This window comes from the organism of the source record quoted next, unplaced genomic scaffold, assembly GCF_019419815.1.
Source record: "Pyrus x bretschneideri cultivar Hongxiangsu unplaced genomic scaffold, Pyrus_bretschneideri_v1 Contig40, whole genome shotgun sequence".
In the NCBI taxonomy this organism is placed as follows: domain Eukaryota; kingdom Viridiplantae; phylum Streptophyta; class Magnoliopsida; order Rosales; family Rosaceae; genus Pyrus; species Pyrus x bretschneideri.
This window is the reverse complement of record NW_025999724.1, coordinates 760837-777171: the sequence shown is the minus strand read 5'-3', so window position 1 is coordinate 777171 and position 16335 is coordinate 760837. Positions and strand designations below refer to the sequence as shown.

Genomic DNA, 16335 nt, shown 5'->3' with positions numbered 1-16335 from the left:
CAGTAATAAATTTTTGAAAAAACAAAAAAAAATTAAAATAATAAATAAATAATGATGGATGGGGTGTGATATCTTTGCTGGAAAGAGGTTGGAAAAGATTTGAATTAGAATCCATGGAAATGTTGGAGGAAAGAATGGGCGTATGTTAGATGAAGACGAGAAACTTCAATGGAGAAAAAAGAGAATTGGATGTGAGGTCTGCGATTTTGACAAAAAAGGAGGAAGAAGAATGGTTTGGGGATCGGGGTTTTTGCAGGGTGGCATTAGGTGTGAAGGAGATGATGAATGTCTAGGTCTTAGGTCTTGCATTTTCTTTCATTTTCTTTCTATTTTTATTTATTTATTTATAATATTATTCAAAGATATATTAGAGTTATTTTAAAAAATATATATTATGGTTATTTTGGGAATAATGGTGGGTGAGGAAATAACATTTTACTTTTTTAATTTTCTATGATGGGTGGGATTATCATGTGGGTGGGAAAATAAGACACTGGGGTAGGTCTAGTAGCACTCTTTTATTTTAGTAGTGTGTGGTTTTACTTCTCACACACCTCTTGATAATTTATGTCAGTTGATCTTCTTCAATTCATTCGATCCGACAGTCGAAAATTAAAAATATGTGAGAAATAAAATAGGATGTGTGGATATCACATCCCTTATTTTAATAATAATAATATTATTATTAAGGATAACTTGAATCACACGGATAACAACTTATCTACTAGAATACTGGACAAATTTAATATAGCTAGCATTATTTGAGAAATAAATTGATGGTGATTTTGTTTTATCTACTTCACGATCCTTCAACCTTTTAATAGTGAAGAAATATCATTGGACTTTAATATCAAGTGAAAAAAAAATCATCAACATATACATGATTCTCTGGATTTTAATATTGTAAATTTTTTTAAATTATAATTACGTGGTGACAACTAACATCCTATAAACTGTAATTTTTTTTAAATTTATATAGATGATTAAAGGGTATTCAAATGATGGATTATTATAAAGACTATCTTTAGCTAATATTAAAAACTTGAGCGATTCTACTTATGACACTTGTACGATAAAATAATAACATATCATCAGTTAAAGAGTAATTATTCTTTACACGTAAAAAACTAAGCAATATCCGTACCTTAAGGCATTGCAAAAATAAAAACCCGGAGCCAAAAATGCAAAAACATTTGGACCATTTCTCGATTTATGCATGTCATACTAGCCCAGGGGCCATGCTAATCTTCTCTGTATCGTTCCAATTTTATCAGATGTCCCCGAAGGGACAAGCGTACTTGCACACAAGCAGTATATAAAGCCTTTAAACGTAACGCCTGTGACCGATGTGGGATAACTTTGCTTTGCCATAACGATGTGGTAATAGCTTAAGCAGCATTCTTGACTAAATTAGATACGCAGCGGTGAGTGGTCATCCATCCGAATGACTGCCGGATCATAAAACTTTTACATCTGGAAATTGCATCACAACAATTTGCCTAATCTGCTTAGTTTTTTTGCAATACAAACATTGGCGGACAGCGGTGAGTTGTTTCGTAGATTTGTGTACAGTCTATTTAGAAAGCAAGAGAAAGTTAAGAGACTAATAGATGATACAATAAGAATACTTGTTAAGTTTTGCATATTCATGCAGAGAAAATATACATTATTTCTATCAGAATATCAATTTGTTTGCTGCAGGACAATTAACTAGTAAATATCGCGAAAATTAAGTCGACAAAGCAAGAAAAGATATTCTTATGAAAGTATTTCAGAAAAACAATGTTGTACACCACAAGCTGACCTCTGCGTTTTCCTGAGTGTTTGTTTGACTCCCATGGTTTGCTCTGAATCAAAACTAAGAAAGCTTCTTGTAAAACGTCGGCTGACTTCAAGGTAGGATGTCTGAATTTCAGCCTAACGACAGCAACAACGTCAATGCTCAAACAGTGCGAGTAGGCTCATCTTTGTCTACAAACAAACACAAAAGCATACAGCTCCTCCACAATCCCAGAAAGAGATCTGTTTCAGTAGCATTGCGATCATCCTTGCCGTGAACCATAAGCGCATCCAGTTCTTCCATGATCCCTGAAGAATAATTTCAGTTACTTGCGGGATGAAGCCTTTTGAAGAGCATTCGTCACATTTGTGACTGGGCTGTAAGTGGAGCTAGTAGCTTGACCAAAATCTAACAGATCTCTCATGCCAGAGCCTACAGGGAGTTACAAAAACCAGGAACATGTGCCGTAAAGAATTTAATAACCTCTCCTAGGGTTAGCCTGTATCTTCTTGATCAAGTAATCCTCCAAACCAAACGCTGCCTCCACGATTCTAGTGTTTGGCCTAATTTCCACCTTCATTACCTCTCTCAGCATTTCCTCCATTCTCACCAGCTCAATCTCTTCGCATATCCCAGCAACCACCGTTATCCAAGTATCCGTATGAGGAACCTCTCCGTGCTTTAACACCTCCTCCAAAACTCCACAAGCTTCCTCAACCCTACCCACATTGCAGAACCCTTTAACCAAAGCATGAATGACCGAGAAATGCGGCGAGAACCCCTTTGACACCATCGTCTCCATATAACTCTTAGCCTCATCAAGCATCCCATGATCGCATAACCCGCTAACCAAAGTCCGATAAGATAACAAATTTGGTAAGCACCCATTAGATGCCATATCCTCGAGAACCTTACAAGCATCCGCCGGGCGCCCTTCTCGACAAAATCCCAATATAACAGTGTTGTAATGCACAATATCAGGATTGCACCCCTTCACCTTCATCCTACAAAGTAGCTTATACGCCTCACGAAGCTGCTTCTTCCTACACAAACTATTCAACAAAGTGGTGTAGCTCAGCGTATCGGGCACGAACCCTTTGTTCAGCATATCCTCCAAGAAATCGACCGCGGTATTCACCTGCCCCTTCCTACACAACCCCTGCATCAGAATCCGATACGAATGCACATCCGGCACAAGGTCTCTCTCAAACATTTTGTTGAACAGTTGGTAGGCAATGCTGAGATCCCCGTTCAAACAAAATGCACGCATCAGTATATTGTAGGATTCCGTATTGGGCATCACCCCGTGACGGTGAGCATCCTTGAAGACGTCGAACGCCGGCCGGAGAAAGTTCCGGTGAGAAACGAGAATCTGAAGAATGCGGTTCAGGTGTTTGACGGAAGGCCTGCAGTCGAACTCCATCATAGTATAGAACACTCGGAGGGCTTTCTGGGGCAGATTGGCTTCGCCGTAGATTTTGATCAGGTGGGAAAAGAGGGCGGGGGAAACGGTGTAGTTTTGGGACTTGAGGCGGAGGAGGAGGTCGTCGACGAGGGAGAAGTATTTGGACCGACCGAGCTTGAGAATGAGAGTGAAGTAGGAGGCGTAGGAGTGGCGGAAATTTGGGTGGCGGGCGGCGTAGTCGAAGATTTCTTTGGCGAGGAGAGGGTCGGATTGGGAGGCGATGAGCTTTTGGACTCTGGAAGGAGAGCCGATATCGGGTGTTTGGTGACGGGGTTGGGAGGAGTGGAAGAAGGAGGAGGAAGAGGATGGGGTTTTTGGCGGGAGGGCGAGGTAGCGAGTGGCGGTCGTGGCGGTTTTTGCTGAGCACCGAAAGAGTAGATGCATTTTTTGCCTCTTGTTTCATTCGTTTGGTCAAAAGTTGTTTCGTGTGTTTGTAATTGTCACTGGTATACGCCCACAGGCCCCATACACAAATATTTGGGATGTTTTTTTGTTTTGTTTTATATACAAAGTATTTTTTATTTATTTATTTATATATAATACTAAGAATATCAAATTTGTAATCCAAATTTGTCATTGGCACTGTCACTTTAACATCCCATCATTTCAATTTTGCACGTATGTCCAAAATATGTTTAACCATAATAGAATCACTAAGTATAATTTATATTTAATTTTGTCAATCTTCCGATAAGAAAATTTTATATTCTTTACAAAGAGCAAAGATAGAAAATTTGGACAAAATCCAAGATTTTATGAGTCATTAAAAACAAGAATCCCAAGCAATACCATGCATACAATAAAAAGAAAATAAACAATATGATGCAAAAGCTTACAAAATAAAAGAGAGGGAGAGACATTTTTTTGGTTTGAGGTGGTTTTTGAATGAGTTACGATGTTTTAATTTTTTCATATGCTCTAAAGATTTTAAAATCACTCAATTTACATGTTTTTTTAATTTGTAAATGTCTAATTATTTATAAGAATGATGATTTTTTTGTTAGTGTGGGGTAAATATGTCTTCCACATCAACTCAGTTACTGATTTCTTGTTCACCAGATCATTAATTTAACTAAAAGTCATATAATTCATCAAACAAAAGTGTAAATTACTGCAACTTCAAAACCTAAGGAAGTAATATGAGAAAATTAAAATTTCGTGGCTAGTTTTGAAAATCTCCTAAAATATGAAAGGTGTAAAATGTAGATAATTTTTTTTTTTTCATTTTAAGGTAAAAATAAAGTAGCTAGTCCACTAGTATTTTCTTTTACTTAAGTATGAATTTTATAAACTACTAGTTCAACAACAAATTATTATGATTAATCCATATCACTCCCTACTAAATTGTAGCAGTATGATATTAAAGTTCGGAAAATAAAAAGAGAAAAACAAAATAAAAACAAGCTTAAAAAAAGATCACTTAATATTACGATCTAGTAATTTTTTTTTCATTTATACCTAACAGGTCTTAGTTTCGATTCTTACCAAAGACGAATTTGAACCACATTATTGATAATATGTTGTAAAACTAAGCCTAACTCTTCTTACTTAGTGTACATAATATCGTTTGTTAAACTGAATAGATATAATATTGTTTGTTAAAAAAAGAAAAAATGATTGCTCATAAATCCTCCACGTGTGCGTATTCACCACCACGAGATCCAAAGTGATTGCAAAAGAAGACGTGGCAATCCTCCTAAAAAAATATCTAGTTCGGGAAACCCCAGGCTCGCAAACACGTGTCCGAAGTGGGTCCCGCCGGCCGCTGATGAGATCAATACAAGCGAAGGGAGGAACATATAAAACCGGTGGCGGAGGATGCCCCACGTGGGCTTCGCACCCAGAAGCCAATGACGACCCTCCTTTTGATCCAGGCATCGAAAGATATTTTCGCGGCTGTGAGCGAACGCCTAAAATCCACCCCCTTATTTCCCGAATTTCACTGGAAGGTTTTTCAGATTTTTTTTACTGCCCTTCTTCTTCTTCGAGCTCAAAAAATTGGTGTAGTTTGAATCTTTGATCTCTGCAACTCGGAATCGTTAAACCCTAGTTTTCTGTTGACTTTTGGATTCTTACTAGGTCTGAGAAATTGGGTTTTGGATTTTTGGTGGAGTTGTGAAAAATGGGTGAAGTTGCTGTGAGTGGTGGTGAGGGTAGGGAGGCTGTGAAGCTGGAGAAGAACGTGGAGGATGAGGATGCCGGCGGAGGAGGCAGTGGTGGTAGTGGTTCTGGGGAGGTGGTGAGCTGGGAGAGCAACCTGCCAAAAATGGTGCTCCGGGTTCTGCTGGTTGAAGCCGATGATTCGACGCGGCAGATCATCGCTGCGCTTCTCCGAAAATGCAGTTACAAAGGTCTGTTGCACTGTTTCCTTTTCTGGGTTTTGAAAATTTTGATTATTTGACTTGAACTTTGGTAAAAAGTCTGGATCTTTTTCTAATTTAATGTTTTTGGTAAGGTGATTCTGGTAATTTAGAAATTTGAACAAGTTTGTAGAAAGTTTGGATCTTCATTTTCTAAAAGTAGACTGTGTCTGTTTGGATTAAGCAGTTGTTGCAGTTGGAGATGGATTAAAGGCGTGGGAGGTCATAAAGAGGAAACATCATAAGATGGATCTTATATTAACAGAGACAGAGCTGCCGTCGATTTCCGGATTCGCGCTCCTTACGTTAGTCATGGAACACGACATGTGCAAGAACATACCTGTAATAAGTATGTTGCTTTGACCTGACAATGTTCTCTTTTCTTTTTAATTGTTTGTCGGTGTGAAAATGGAACTCGAAACTAAAGTTTTCGGATTGCCGTGCAGTGATGTCCTCTGAGGATTCAACTAGCAGGGTTTTGAAATGCATGCTGAAAGGTGCAGCTGACTATCTCATTAAGCCTGTAAGGCGGAATGAGCTGCGGAACCTTTGGCAGCATGTTTGGAGACGGCAAACTGTATGTTCCATTTTTCACCTTCCCCCTTCAGTAAATCTTTGTTGTTGATTCCTTGGTTTTGTTTAATTGCGCGGCAGTGTTACAGTTTACTGATACATATCTTTTCTCTTGCTGTTTTACTTTCTACCAGCGTAGCGGTGCACTGGTTCCACAAAACGTTAATGTTACACAGAAAAAAGTTGAAGCCACTTGCGAGAACAATTTAGCAAGTAAACATTCAAATGGTTACGCAGCTTCCATGCAGGAAAATAAGGAATGCAGTGAGAAAGGAAGTGAAGCCCAAGTAAGTATATTTGATAATTAAGTTGAAAATATAGGGTTTAGGATAAATTTAGAGTTCTCTACAGTCTCACAATTCTCGAAGAGAACTTCAATGCTTTTTTCTTCTCCATAAAAGATGTCCGTAACATCCCACATCATCGAGAGAGTGGATGCTCTAGGTCTTATAGGTATATTTTCATATCTAACTAGCATGAGGTCTTTTGAGAGCTCAATGGTTTCGGGTTCCATCGGAACTCCGAAGTTAAGCGAGTTCGCGCGAGAGAAATCTCAGGATGGGTGGCCCACTGGGAAGTTCTCGTGTGTTTTCTCATAAAGAAAACCGTGAGGACGTGGTCGGGGTCAAAGTGGACAATATTATGCTACGGTGAAGTCGAGTCTGGATGTGATGGGCCCCGGGCCGGGGTGTGACAGGTCACTATAGCTCAAGAAAACTTTATACTTCTAGAATAGGTTGGCTCCATGGAATTTCATATACAAACTGCATCTCTTGTGCAGAGTTCTTGTACGACGCCTTACATGGAAGCTGAGAGTGCGTACATGCAAAATATGCAGGATATTCCACAGCTAAGGTATGAGAGTGCTTCTAATTTAAGCAATACAGATATGGAAAGGCTCAAGGAGTGTGCTAGACCGGACAACGAATCTGCTGTGCTTGAGAGTGAAGCAAAAGGTATGCCATATTTTCCTGCTTTCTCTCTGTATTTGTTCGGAGTTTTTTTTCGTCTTTCAGTAATTTTAGAATGGGGTATCCAACAAGCCATTTGTTTGCAGAGAAGTCAGGTACATTTGGATCATATGATGTTCCTTTGAAGGAAGGTTATACCTCAGCTGGATTAAGACTCAGAGAGGACAATGTTTCTGCTACAAAAATGGTTCAAGGTGAAGGTATGCAACCGGAAAGTTACAAAGTAGATGCTAATATCACTTCTGAAACTCACATCAGCCGTTATGGACTGGATGAACCCTCCAGTGGAGCTATTGACTTTATTGGAGCCTTTGGTAATTGGCCAAAGTGCACTGCCGGACCCCCTGACAATAGAGACGATGGTACAAAGCACATGGGATCCACTCCACAACTGGAACTTTCTTTGAGAAGTACTCTGGATGGTTCAAACAAGCAAGTGAACGATGAAAGGCCTGTGCTGAACCATTCTGATGCTTCTGCCTTTTCATGGTGAGTGTTCGGGTCCCTGTTTTCGTAAACTTGAGCGATGATGAGAACAAAATTAAAGCATGCGTCTGGGGTCTTCTTTATCAATTTGTGAATGACAATTTATAGTGATTTTGATCTGAATAATAACTAATAAGGAATTATATATTAATAGTGGCAGCTATACAGTGGTAATTCTGTTGGCAGCAGCAAAGCTGATGGCAACAATACAATAATTATTAAAAAAAATGGAATAACTTGGTGCTTAGGGAGAATCTTATTACCCTTTGTAAGAATGGAAACAAAAATGGAATGACTCGTAACTTGTTTAAACATTGAATGCGAACTAGTGATTAGATTGCTGAATTTTCTGATCAACCAATTGTTCTTTCATGCAGGTATAATAATAGCAAGACGTTGCAATCCTTTTTCCCAACATTTCCCATCACTGAATCGGAGGTTGCAAATAAATCCCATGATAGCCAGGAAAACATGTCTACCTTGGTTTCCGGTCAAACTGAGGAAGCTGATTTATGCTTTCCACGCTCTCAACTTGGGATGGTTCCTATCGCTGGGGCAAAGTCTGATAATATTTGCACTGCATACGGTCATTCTTTCCCATCCTTGTTTCATAGACAATCAGATGTAACCCCGACATGGAGTAGCAAATTGGCTTGCAATGGAGAACAATCCTCCTATCCTGTGAATTCCCCATATCATTCCAATCCTGAAGTTTACCTCTCAGAAGAAGGTTGTCACCTGTCTGACAAGACAACCTATAAATCTATTGGCCAGACTGTGCAGGGGCAGAACAACCAGGAGCAAATGGAGGAACTGAGACCTGGTTCGCCTGCTACTGGGCAAAGTGGCTGTAGTAGTTTAGGCAATGCTGTTGGTAATGCTATTGGACGCAGTGGACATGGAAGCAATTGTAGTAGCACTAATGGAAATGCCACTCTGGCTGTGTCTGGTGAGATGGAGGCTTCTGAGAGTTTGAATGACAGTGGTCGTTCTGTTCATGAGGGATTTGGAGGAGCTGATCCTCTTCGTTCCAGCCAAAGGGAAGCAGCTCTGACCAAGTTCCGACTGAAGCGGAAAGATCGATGCTTTGAAAAGAAGGTATTATCATCGTCTTTAATTTTAGTAATCATCGTAATGTCACATTTGAGGGCTTTTGAAGAACACATTGTTGTTGCCATGTACAAGGAAAGCTCGGTTTAACTACATTTGCAATTATTATTCTCCAACAAGCTTTAGTACTTCCTAACCAACTCGGAAACTTCCACTTTAGATCGAATGTACCGTACACCTCTCTCACTTTTGAGCTGCTAATACCAAATCACCTAAATAACCCATGTCATAAAGGTGTTCCCAATCCTTAACAGCTAATGTCTATACGCAGGTCAGATACCAAAGCCGGAAAATACAAGCAGAGCAGCATCCCCGGGTGAAAGGTCAGTTTGTGCACCGAGCACGAACTAATGCTCCAACTGCCAATGCTGTTGGTTTGTGACACCGAGTTTTGGCAACGTACCTGCGACTGCAAGTTAGTAGAAAGCGTGTGTGGTTGTGTGATGCAGGAGTCTTTAGATACTGTTGAAGCTGTTGTGAAGAAGCACAGAAAGATAAAGTGGTTGCAGAAGACATGGGTTCTTGTTTTGGTTTTGGTTTTGGTTTTAGTTTTGGATGTTAGAGGAGGTAGTGGTGTAAGTATGTAGGGATGCTACCTTAAAAGTGTCACCATCTGCTCTGCATAATATATGGTTTTTGTATGAACCTCGGAGAGTGATTTGTGGTTAGAGGTTTAATGGTATGATAATTTGCATTAATGTGTTGGGTATGTAATTTATGAAGGGCGAGTGTGTTCTTTTGCTTAATTACGTGGAGGTTAAATTGTTGTCGCATGTTATTTTGTATCTAGAAGGTTAATATTTTCTTCAATTTGAGGTGTCTAACGTGTAAAGATTGTTGTTTTTAAGGCTGTTTTTTTATTGAAGAGTTAAAACGACATTCTTGGCTGCATGCATGAATCAAATGTCCTTTTGGGCCCACTAGTTTGGCTGCAAATAAGACGTGTCTTGCATTATTAATGGCTCATCTTAAGTCATCTTCAATTGAAGGGTTCAGAAGGTAAGAGTGTCGAAAATACTCTGAAAATCGTCTCTAATCCAGGGTTAGGCCAAATGGCTCTTGGGCTTCCCAGAATCTGAAAAGGCTAAAGGGCTAATCGGTTGACCCAATCCAGCCAGCCTCGGGCTGGGCCAGAAATTTTAACATTCTTGTCTGATATAACCCACATGAATATATATAATATAAATTCCCGTCGGTTATATCCAACAAGAATTCTAAGCCAAATTTCAAATGCAACCACTAGCTAACGTTAGTCAGCTGTTATTTTTTATTTTTTATATTTTTTTTTTACATTTTATTTTATTTTTACACTATTTTTTTTTCCTATAACTTCTATTTTACAAAATTTGTTTCATATATTTTTTAAATTCTTTTTTTTTTCCTATAACTTCCTAAGCCATTATACAACATTACATACTAGAATTTTGGCTAAAAGCCACCATTTTCATTGGTGTCTACTGTCAAGTGTGGACACTCTCATTGGTGACAAACCTCAATGGCCACCAAGCAACCACTAAACTAGAGAACATGTCCTATGTAGAGGACTCTATTGTAACAAGGGCTACCAATATTGCATTGGTGTCATCTGCAAACAATACCACCCTAATTCACATTGATGGCAAAGTTGCAAAATAATATTAATAAAAAAAAAAAAAAAAAAAAAAAAAAAGGGGATACCTTCGGGGACACCCAGATTTGAATATAATATTTCCTTTTTTATTTATTTTTTTTGGGTGAGGAAACAAATTGTAATATCTTTGATATGAGAATATACTACAAATTTGCATAACTGATCTTTTATACAATTTTGAACAAATGTTGGGACTCAAACTTTGAAAAGTGTTAGAAAACTCCTATTCCAAAGAGCTTAATCATACCAATAACTTGAATTTGATCATTTGCTGCACCCAAAGTCAAATCCACAAAATTCATAAAAATAATGTTAACTCAACATCAACTATTAAAGCAATTAGAGTTGAGGACATGTATCACTAGATATGATCAAATAAATACCTGGGAAATGTAGTTTTTCAAGAGGTTTGCAGTCATAATATTAGCCATGAAGACTCTCACGTTGCTGCTATTATTGGCCTAGCTGGTTAAGCCTCTAGCTCTGTTTGTTGTACTTTGGGGACTGCTTTGTAATCTGTTATTAATAAATTTCCTTCTTTCAGAAAAAAAACAGGTAAAATGCGAACATAGAATTACAAGGTCTAAACATCAACTTGAAAAACCAAAATATCAAAATCAGATAACTTAAAAGGAAAGATATAGCTCCCACACATACTCATGAACCTAGGCATCATGCACAAATGCCCACTTCTAACAATATTAATATTGTTCTCAACTTGTTAATTATTATCTGCACAATTCGATAATTGTGGGGTTCTACCACAAAATGCCTCGGTGTTTGTCGGGGTGAGATTATGATATTTAAACTCTTTTTTTTTTTTTTTCAGAGACAAGGCTGATGTGGAAGATATTACCATGTACTCTCACGCGGGACCCAATTACTGGATCACATGTGAGATCCACACATCAGCAACCATGTGGAACCACGATGACTCACCCAACACTTAGGGCCAAGGGGATGCACCCCTCATGTGATAGTACGGACTTGCTCCCTGACTCTTATACCTTATCAATTATTAGGGAATGGGCCTATATTGCCATGTAATGGGTGGGTCCCTTGAGTTCATATGGTTACCGATGTGTAGATCTCTCACGTGTGACCTCCTAATTGGGTCTCATGTAAATGAGTGTGTTGAAATATCCCACGTCCACTGGTGCTTCATTCAATCCAGCATCACCTATTTTAACTAGGGAAAACTTGATATGAATCCAATTTTGTGAGTCATTTTTGAGATAAGCCCAATTATATTCCATTTCAGTTTTTTTTTCATTCTCTTACCAATTTACTCCTAAAATTCCTTATAACTAATCAATATTATCCCTTGATTTTAGGATTAGTATTTGTGATAAGTTTTACCTATTTGAGGTTTAAAGAATAAAATTTCCTTAATGATAGGATAATTGTTGGAATAAAATTACTTCCTATATATCTCCAAGTGAGGATACGCCTCTTCATTTCTTCTTCATTTATCTATTATTTCTTTTTAGTTTGTTATCTAAAACCTTCTTCTTAGTTAGGATTTATCATTTGCCTTGCGAATCTTCTTCTTCTTTATCATTGTTCTGTTTTCCTCTTCTCTTCTCAGGCTTCCACTATATATGAAATTTGATTATGTTTGATCAAAGAATGGAGGTCGGTTGGCTTCTTTCATCAAATTGCTTGTTGTGTTCAAATTAGTTAATTTCATGATCAAAATTGGATCTTCATTTGAGTTGTATTTTTACTCAAATTAATTGATTTCATGGCCAATATATCATTTATGTATTAGTACCTTTTAGTTAGGTTCTATATTTTTGCAACTTAATCTATGATAAAAATATTTTATTTTATTAAAGGGTAAAGAATTGAAACAGTTTTTTAAATGTTTAGTAGATTGCAGATGTTTAAATATTCGAAGTTTGAAAACAAGGGGTAAAATAGGTTTAAAAATTAGTTAAGTGAGAAATTTTCAAAAAATTGGAGTAAAATCAATAGTACGTCAATTTTTTGGACCTATATATTAATGCCCCTTTTAACTAATACATTATCATGTGCATTTCATTATTAGAAAAAAAAAATAATAATAATAAAAATATAAAAAAACATAACAATACTGTATGCATCCGAATCGATCGGTTTTCATCTGTTATATATATGTATATATATAATTAAGGGACGTAATCAGAGTTGACAAAGTTTTCCCTACGTCGGATCCTGCCACATGGGTACACGCACCACCTATCTTGTACAAATTCCAATGGATCGTTGACTTAAATTTAAGTTGAGTTTGGTTCTCGGAATAATCTTGAAGCAGATATGAATCCTATGACATAATCATATACAAGTTTATCATACATAATTGCTTGTTTTCATGAATTTTCAGATGGAACCACAAAATACTAAACAAGTTCAGATTGTTGATATCCCTGGCCATGTTCCTGATGATGGGATTGGATCAAGCTCTCTGGATTCCATGGAACGTGCCACGGTTCTCACCGTAGATTGCACTGCAGAACAAGAAATTCCCAAGGTCATACTCTTAATGCCTGTAGTTGTGTTGTTGTAATGGTTATTGAAGTAACTGTTGGATACCAAGCACTTCATATTTTCTCTTCATATTCCTGAAATATTCCCCCCTCCCCTCTCATTATTTGGAAAGATGCATATTTGGTATTTTGGATTAAGGATGCAGATTTGGTAGATGTTTTGCCTTCATGACCTTTATAGTGAATGCTAGCTCATGTTTAATTTTGTTGTTTATGGCTCGTTTGAGATTGCTTTTATAAGCAGTAGTTTTGTTAAGCGTTTTTGTTTTATTATGAATACATTAAAAAATTTATCAAAAATTCAAGTGTTGCTTGAAAAAAATACTTGGAAGTGCTTCATGGAGAAACATTTGACGTGTTTCTTCGGAAGTGGCCCATAAACGCTTTTAACACTTTCTGCTAAAAATGCAGTAGAAGCACTTTTCTTAGATTATTGAAGAATGACGGAAAGGAAGATATGATATGTATTCTCACATAATTGTGTTCATGTTATTCATTTTGCATATATACTTACAGCTATAGCACTAAGGCCTCCTTAATATAGTACTTATTGGGTTGTTTTTGTGATATTTCATATGGCACCACAAAATACTCAACGTGCTCAGATCGCTAACAATTCTGACGATGTTCCTCCTGACGAACATGCCACGTTTCGCTCCATAGAACTAAAATTTTCCGGGACTCTACTGTTACTGGCAGCGGTATTTGGTGTTGTCATAATATTTATGGATGTATGCCTCGGCATTTTTGCCAAAAGTTCAACAATACTAACTGTTGCAGCACATTTGTATGCTGATGTTGCCACATTGGCCATCTCGGTGTGGGCAGTTTCCAGCTGGGAAGCCCCACCCAGTGAATCGCCTTATTACCGGCGGTTTTTAAGGATTGAAATTCTCGGAGCCCTACTTTCCATCCAACTCATATGGCTGTTCTCTGGGATATTGGTGTATGAAAGCATAGTGAAAACCATCGACAACACAGCTGAGGTGAATGCCGTCATAATGTTTCCTGGTGGCCTAGTTTGTCTTGGGGGAAGTGTGATCATGGCCTTACTTCTGGACCACATAACTGTTGAAGGACAAGATGGTGATTTTCGTCACAGCGACGAAATGACAATTTCTAGTACTCGTAATGATCGTAAACGATCACTTGATCATGATGCTGCTGATCAGAGTCGACCACTGTTGGATAAGCTTGCAAAAGACAGATATGAAAAGATAAGGCAGAGGTGCATAAAAGTACTCCGTGCACTTAAGGACTCCGTTCATGCTATTGCAGTACTGATTTGCGCGGCGTTCATTTTGTACGAGCCTGAGTGGAAGGTTTTTGATTTGATTTGCACCCTAATTTTCTCTGTGACTCTTCTGTGGAAGACTGTCAAGATGCTGCGTAATGTACTTGATGTCGTGATGGGAAGGACGCCTAGAGCGATTCATGTGAAGAGGACTTGAAAAGAAACTGTTGGAGATGGAGGATACGATGGATGGAAATTAATGAAATGCATATTTGGGCTGTCACAATGGGATAGCCGTTCTGGTTTGCAATGTGATGGATTATATCAGAGAGCTGGATATAGCTTCAGCAGTGTCAATCTGCAAATTGATTGTTAGTAGGTTTAAAGGACAAAGATGATTGATTATAGAAGCCTCCCTCGGTGTGCATTGCCAAGATGTTTTTCGAGATTTCTCTCTTCGTCCCCAACTTTGATTTCTGTGTTTCCCCTTTCCGTTTTTCGTTTGTTGGTCTCTCTTTACTTGTACATTGGACAGTTCTTTGGTGGACAGACTGTTCATTATCTATTAAAAGATGGATTGTCGATATTGTGTCGAACAAATGTCGTAACATTAATAGATAACATGTCAATAACTAAATATATCGTTGTGTTATTGGTACAATAATTGACATTATTAATATAAAGATTCACTTTCTATATATGTAAATGATGTCTGGAAAAATGATGCCAGGGTTTACAATGAAGATTGAGCAAGAAGTACAGGCCTTTTTATGCTCATTTCTTTTCAATGGATCTTCCCCCACTTTCCATCTAAGGACGACATGCTCTCTACGATACATGCAGATAGCGAAATTCGAAAGTTCCAACGGCCAAGAACTCTGACGTATATCATGCATGCTCCGAGGCATACTCGAAAAATCGCTAAAATACTTTCTTTGCAATGTTTGCATTGTTCTTTTTCTTCAAAAAGGTAAGAAATTTTGTGTACGTAATGGTAATGAAACCAATTTGAATCTTACTACTACTTGGATCTCCAAGTTTTATTGGTTGAAGCTTACCCATAATACTACTCTCAACACACAAAGAGATTATTTTTCCAAGCTCCAATGTCGAACCTGCCTTCTCCTTATTATCTGGTCTTCTTTGTATTCAGAACTTCTTGCGAGTTTTTATATCTTTGCGGGGAGGAAAAAAAAAATAAGAAAGATCTAAACTGGGTTGTAGGTTTTACTAAAATTGGTTTGGTTTAAACCGTTGGTTTAACATGATCTTCGTTTGAGGAACTGTAGGAATCCTGATTTATTTCAAGTGTTTTTGGGTTGTATTCTCGTCTGACAGGTTGTTGGGGTTGTAGCACTCCTGCCATCTTAGGTGTCACTGAAAATATATTCACATTGTGACATATCATGTGATGAGTGAGACAAATCACACGAAATTATTATATCCTCGATTAGAATAGACCTTCGTACTTGTATTGAGTGCCGACATTTGGGGCCATGCTTGTTTGTCAACTTCTTGTTAAATTAGAATCTTAATGCCTAAGAAAATATGTGAGGTGTGAAGAGATGCTACCCTTATCCACCGAACTAAGAATGCAATAGAAGACCCAAAATTCACAAGAAAAAAAAGACCAAAAATCCCCAATATTTTGTTTTTAGTTCTAACAATGATTTTGTCATGTGAATGTTAATAATGTTTGATTAATTATTTAATTATGCACATAACCTACACAATATGTTTGTATATATATGGCATATGGTAAGAATACATTACTGTCGCATGTATAATATAATATAAAGTGTTTTTCTATTTGGTGCTATTGTAAGCTTCTAAATCTCTTATTTATGTGTTTCTTTATGTAATTAATTAGAATAGGAGCACTATTCAATAAAATAAAATAAGAATATGAGCAAGGTCATCAATAATTTATTCATTATCCATTGATGCAAAGCGATCTCACAAGTGATTACTATGTATTTGCATGCAAAACTAAAAGAAAATAATAACGTGAATTATAACTCGTGTTGAGCTGTTTACAACTATAAATAGTAACTCTCCCAAGCTCATACATATTACATTATTGTAAATATGGATGCCCATGCATGCCTTGTACGTGAGTAAATGCAACAAATGGATGGTGAACTTGGTATACAACTCACCTCTACCACGTTGCTTGATGTGTTGCCCTAATGTTTAAT

The 16335-nt window shown here is 37.6% G+C and overlaps 3 protein-coding genes and 1 non-coding gene across 5 annotated transcripts; 2 read left to right on the top strand and 2 right to left on the bottom strand.

Moving 5' to 3' along the window:
• Positions 1–1187: 1187 nt before the first annotated feature.
• Positions 1188–1290, bottom strand: LOC125469192. The gene has a single exon (XR_007251539.1). It is a non-coding gene; the product is annotated as a U6 spliceosomal RNA (small nuclear RNA).
• A 305-nt stretch (positions 1291–1595) lies between these two features.
• Positions 1596–3644, bottom strand: LOC103956354 (pentatricopeptide repeat-containing protein At4g01400, mitochondrial). Its single transcript, XM_048566183.1, has one exon. It carries the CDS (start codon positions 3627–3629, stop codon positions 2256–2258), a length of 1374 nt encoding a protein of 457 aa, XP_048422140.1. The 5' UTR covers positions 3630–3644; the 3' UTR covers positions 1596–2255.
• Positions 3645–5411: 1767 nt separating this feature from the next.
• LOC125469138 (two-component response regulator-like APRR3) lies at positions 5412–9555 on the top strand. Of its 2 annotated transcripts, none has more exons than XM_048566172.1 (8): positions 5412–5596; positions 5793–5954; positions 6052–6182; positions 6313–6465; positions 7017–7134; positions 7236–7638; positions 8013–8733; positions 9017–9555. In XM_048566172.1, the coding sequence occupies exons 1-8, from the start codon at positions 5512–5514 to the stop codon at positions 9125–9127; spliced, it is 1884 nt and encodes a 627-aa protein (XP_048422129.1). In that variant the 5' UTR covers positions 5412–5511; the 3' UTR covers positions 9128–9555. The 2 variants fall into 2 exon arrangements, with proteins under 2 accessions (XP_048422129.1, XP_048422128.1); XM_048566171.1 differs by having other exon boundaries at positions 5413–5596; positions 6960–7134.
• A 2671-nt stretch (positions 9556–12226) lies between these two features.
• On the top strand, positions 12227–14835 carry LOC125469170 (metal tolerance protein A2-like). The gene is made up of 2 exons (XM_048566235.1): positions 12227–12887; positions 13509–14835. Exons 1-2 carry the CDS (start codon positions 12729–12731, stop codon positions 14352–14354), a joined length of 1005 nt encoding a protein of 334 aa, XP_048422192.1. The 5' UTR covers positions 12227–12728; the 3' UTR covers positions 14355–14835.
• Positions 14836–16335: the final 1500 nt, after the last annotated feature.

Bases quoted from the DNA above. Each gene is read 5' to 3' on its own strand.
- LOC103956354 (XM_048566183.1), bottom strand. From the start codon at position 3,629: ATGCATCTACTCTTTCGGTGCTCAGCAAAAACCGCCACGACCGCCACT.
- LOC125469138 (XM_048566171.1), top strand. From the start codon at position 5,512: ATGGTGCTCCGGGTTCTGCTGGTTGAAGCCGATGATTCGACGCGGCAG. The intron at 5,597-5,792 runs GTCTGTTGCACT...TGGATTAAGCAG, and splicing joins CCGAAAATGCAGTTACAAAG to TTGTTGCAGTTGGAGATGGA. The intron at 6,183-6,312 runs GTATGTTCCATT...ACTTTCTACCAG, and splicing joins ATGTTTGGAGACGGCAAACT to CGTAGCGGTGCACTGGTTCC.
- LOC125469170 (XM_048566235.1), top strand. From the start codon at position 12,729: ATGAATTTTCAGATGGAACCACAAAATACTAAACAAGTTCAGATTGTT. The intron at 12,888-13,508 runs GTCATACTCTTA...CAACGTGCTCAG, and splicing joins CAGAACAAGAAATTCCCAAG to ATCGCTAACAATTCTGACGA.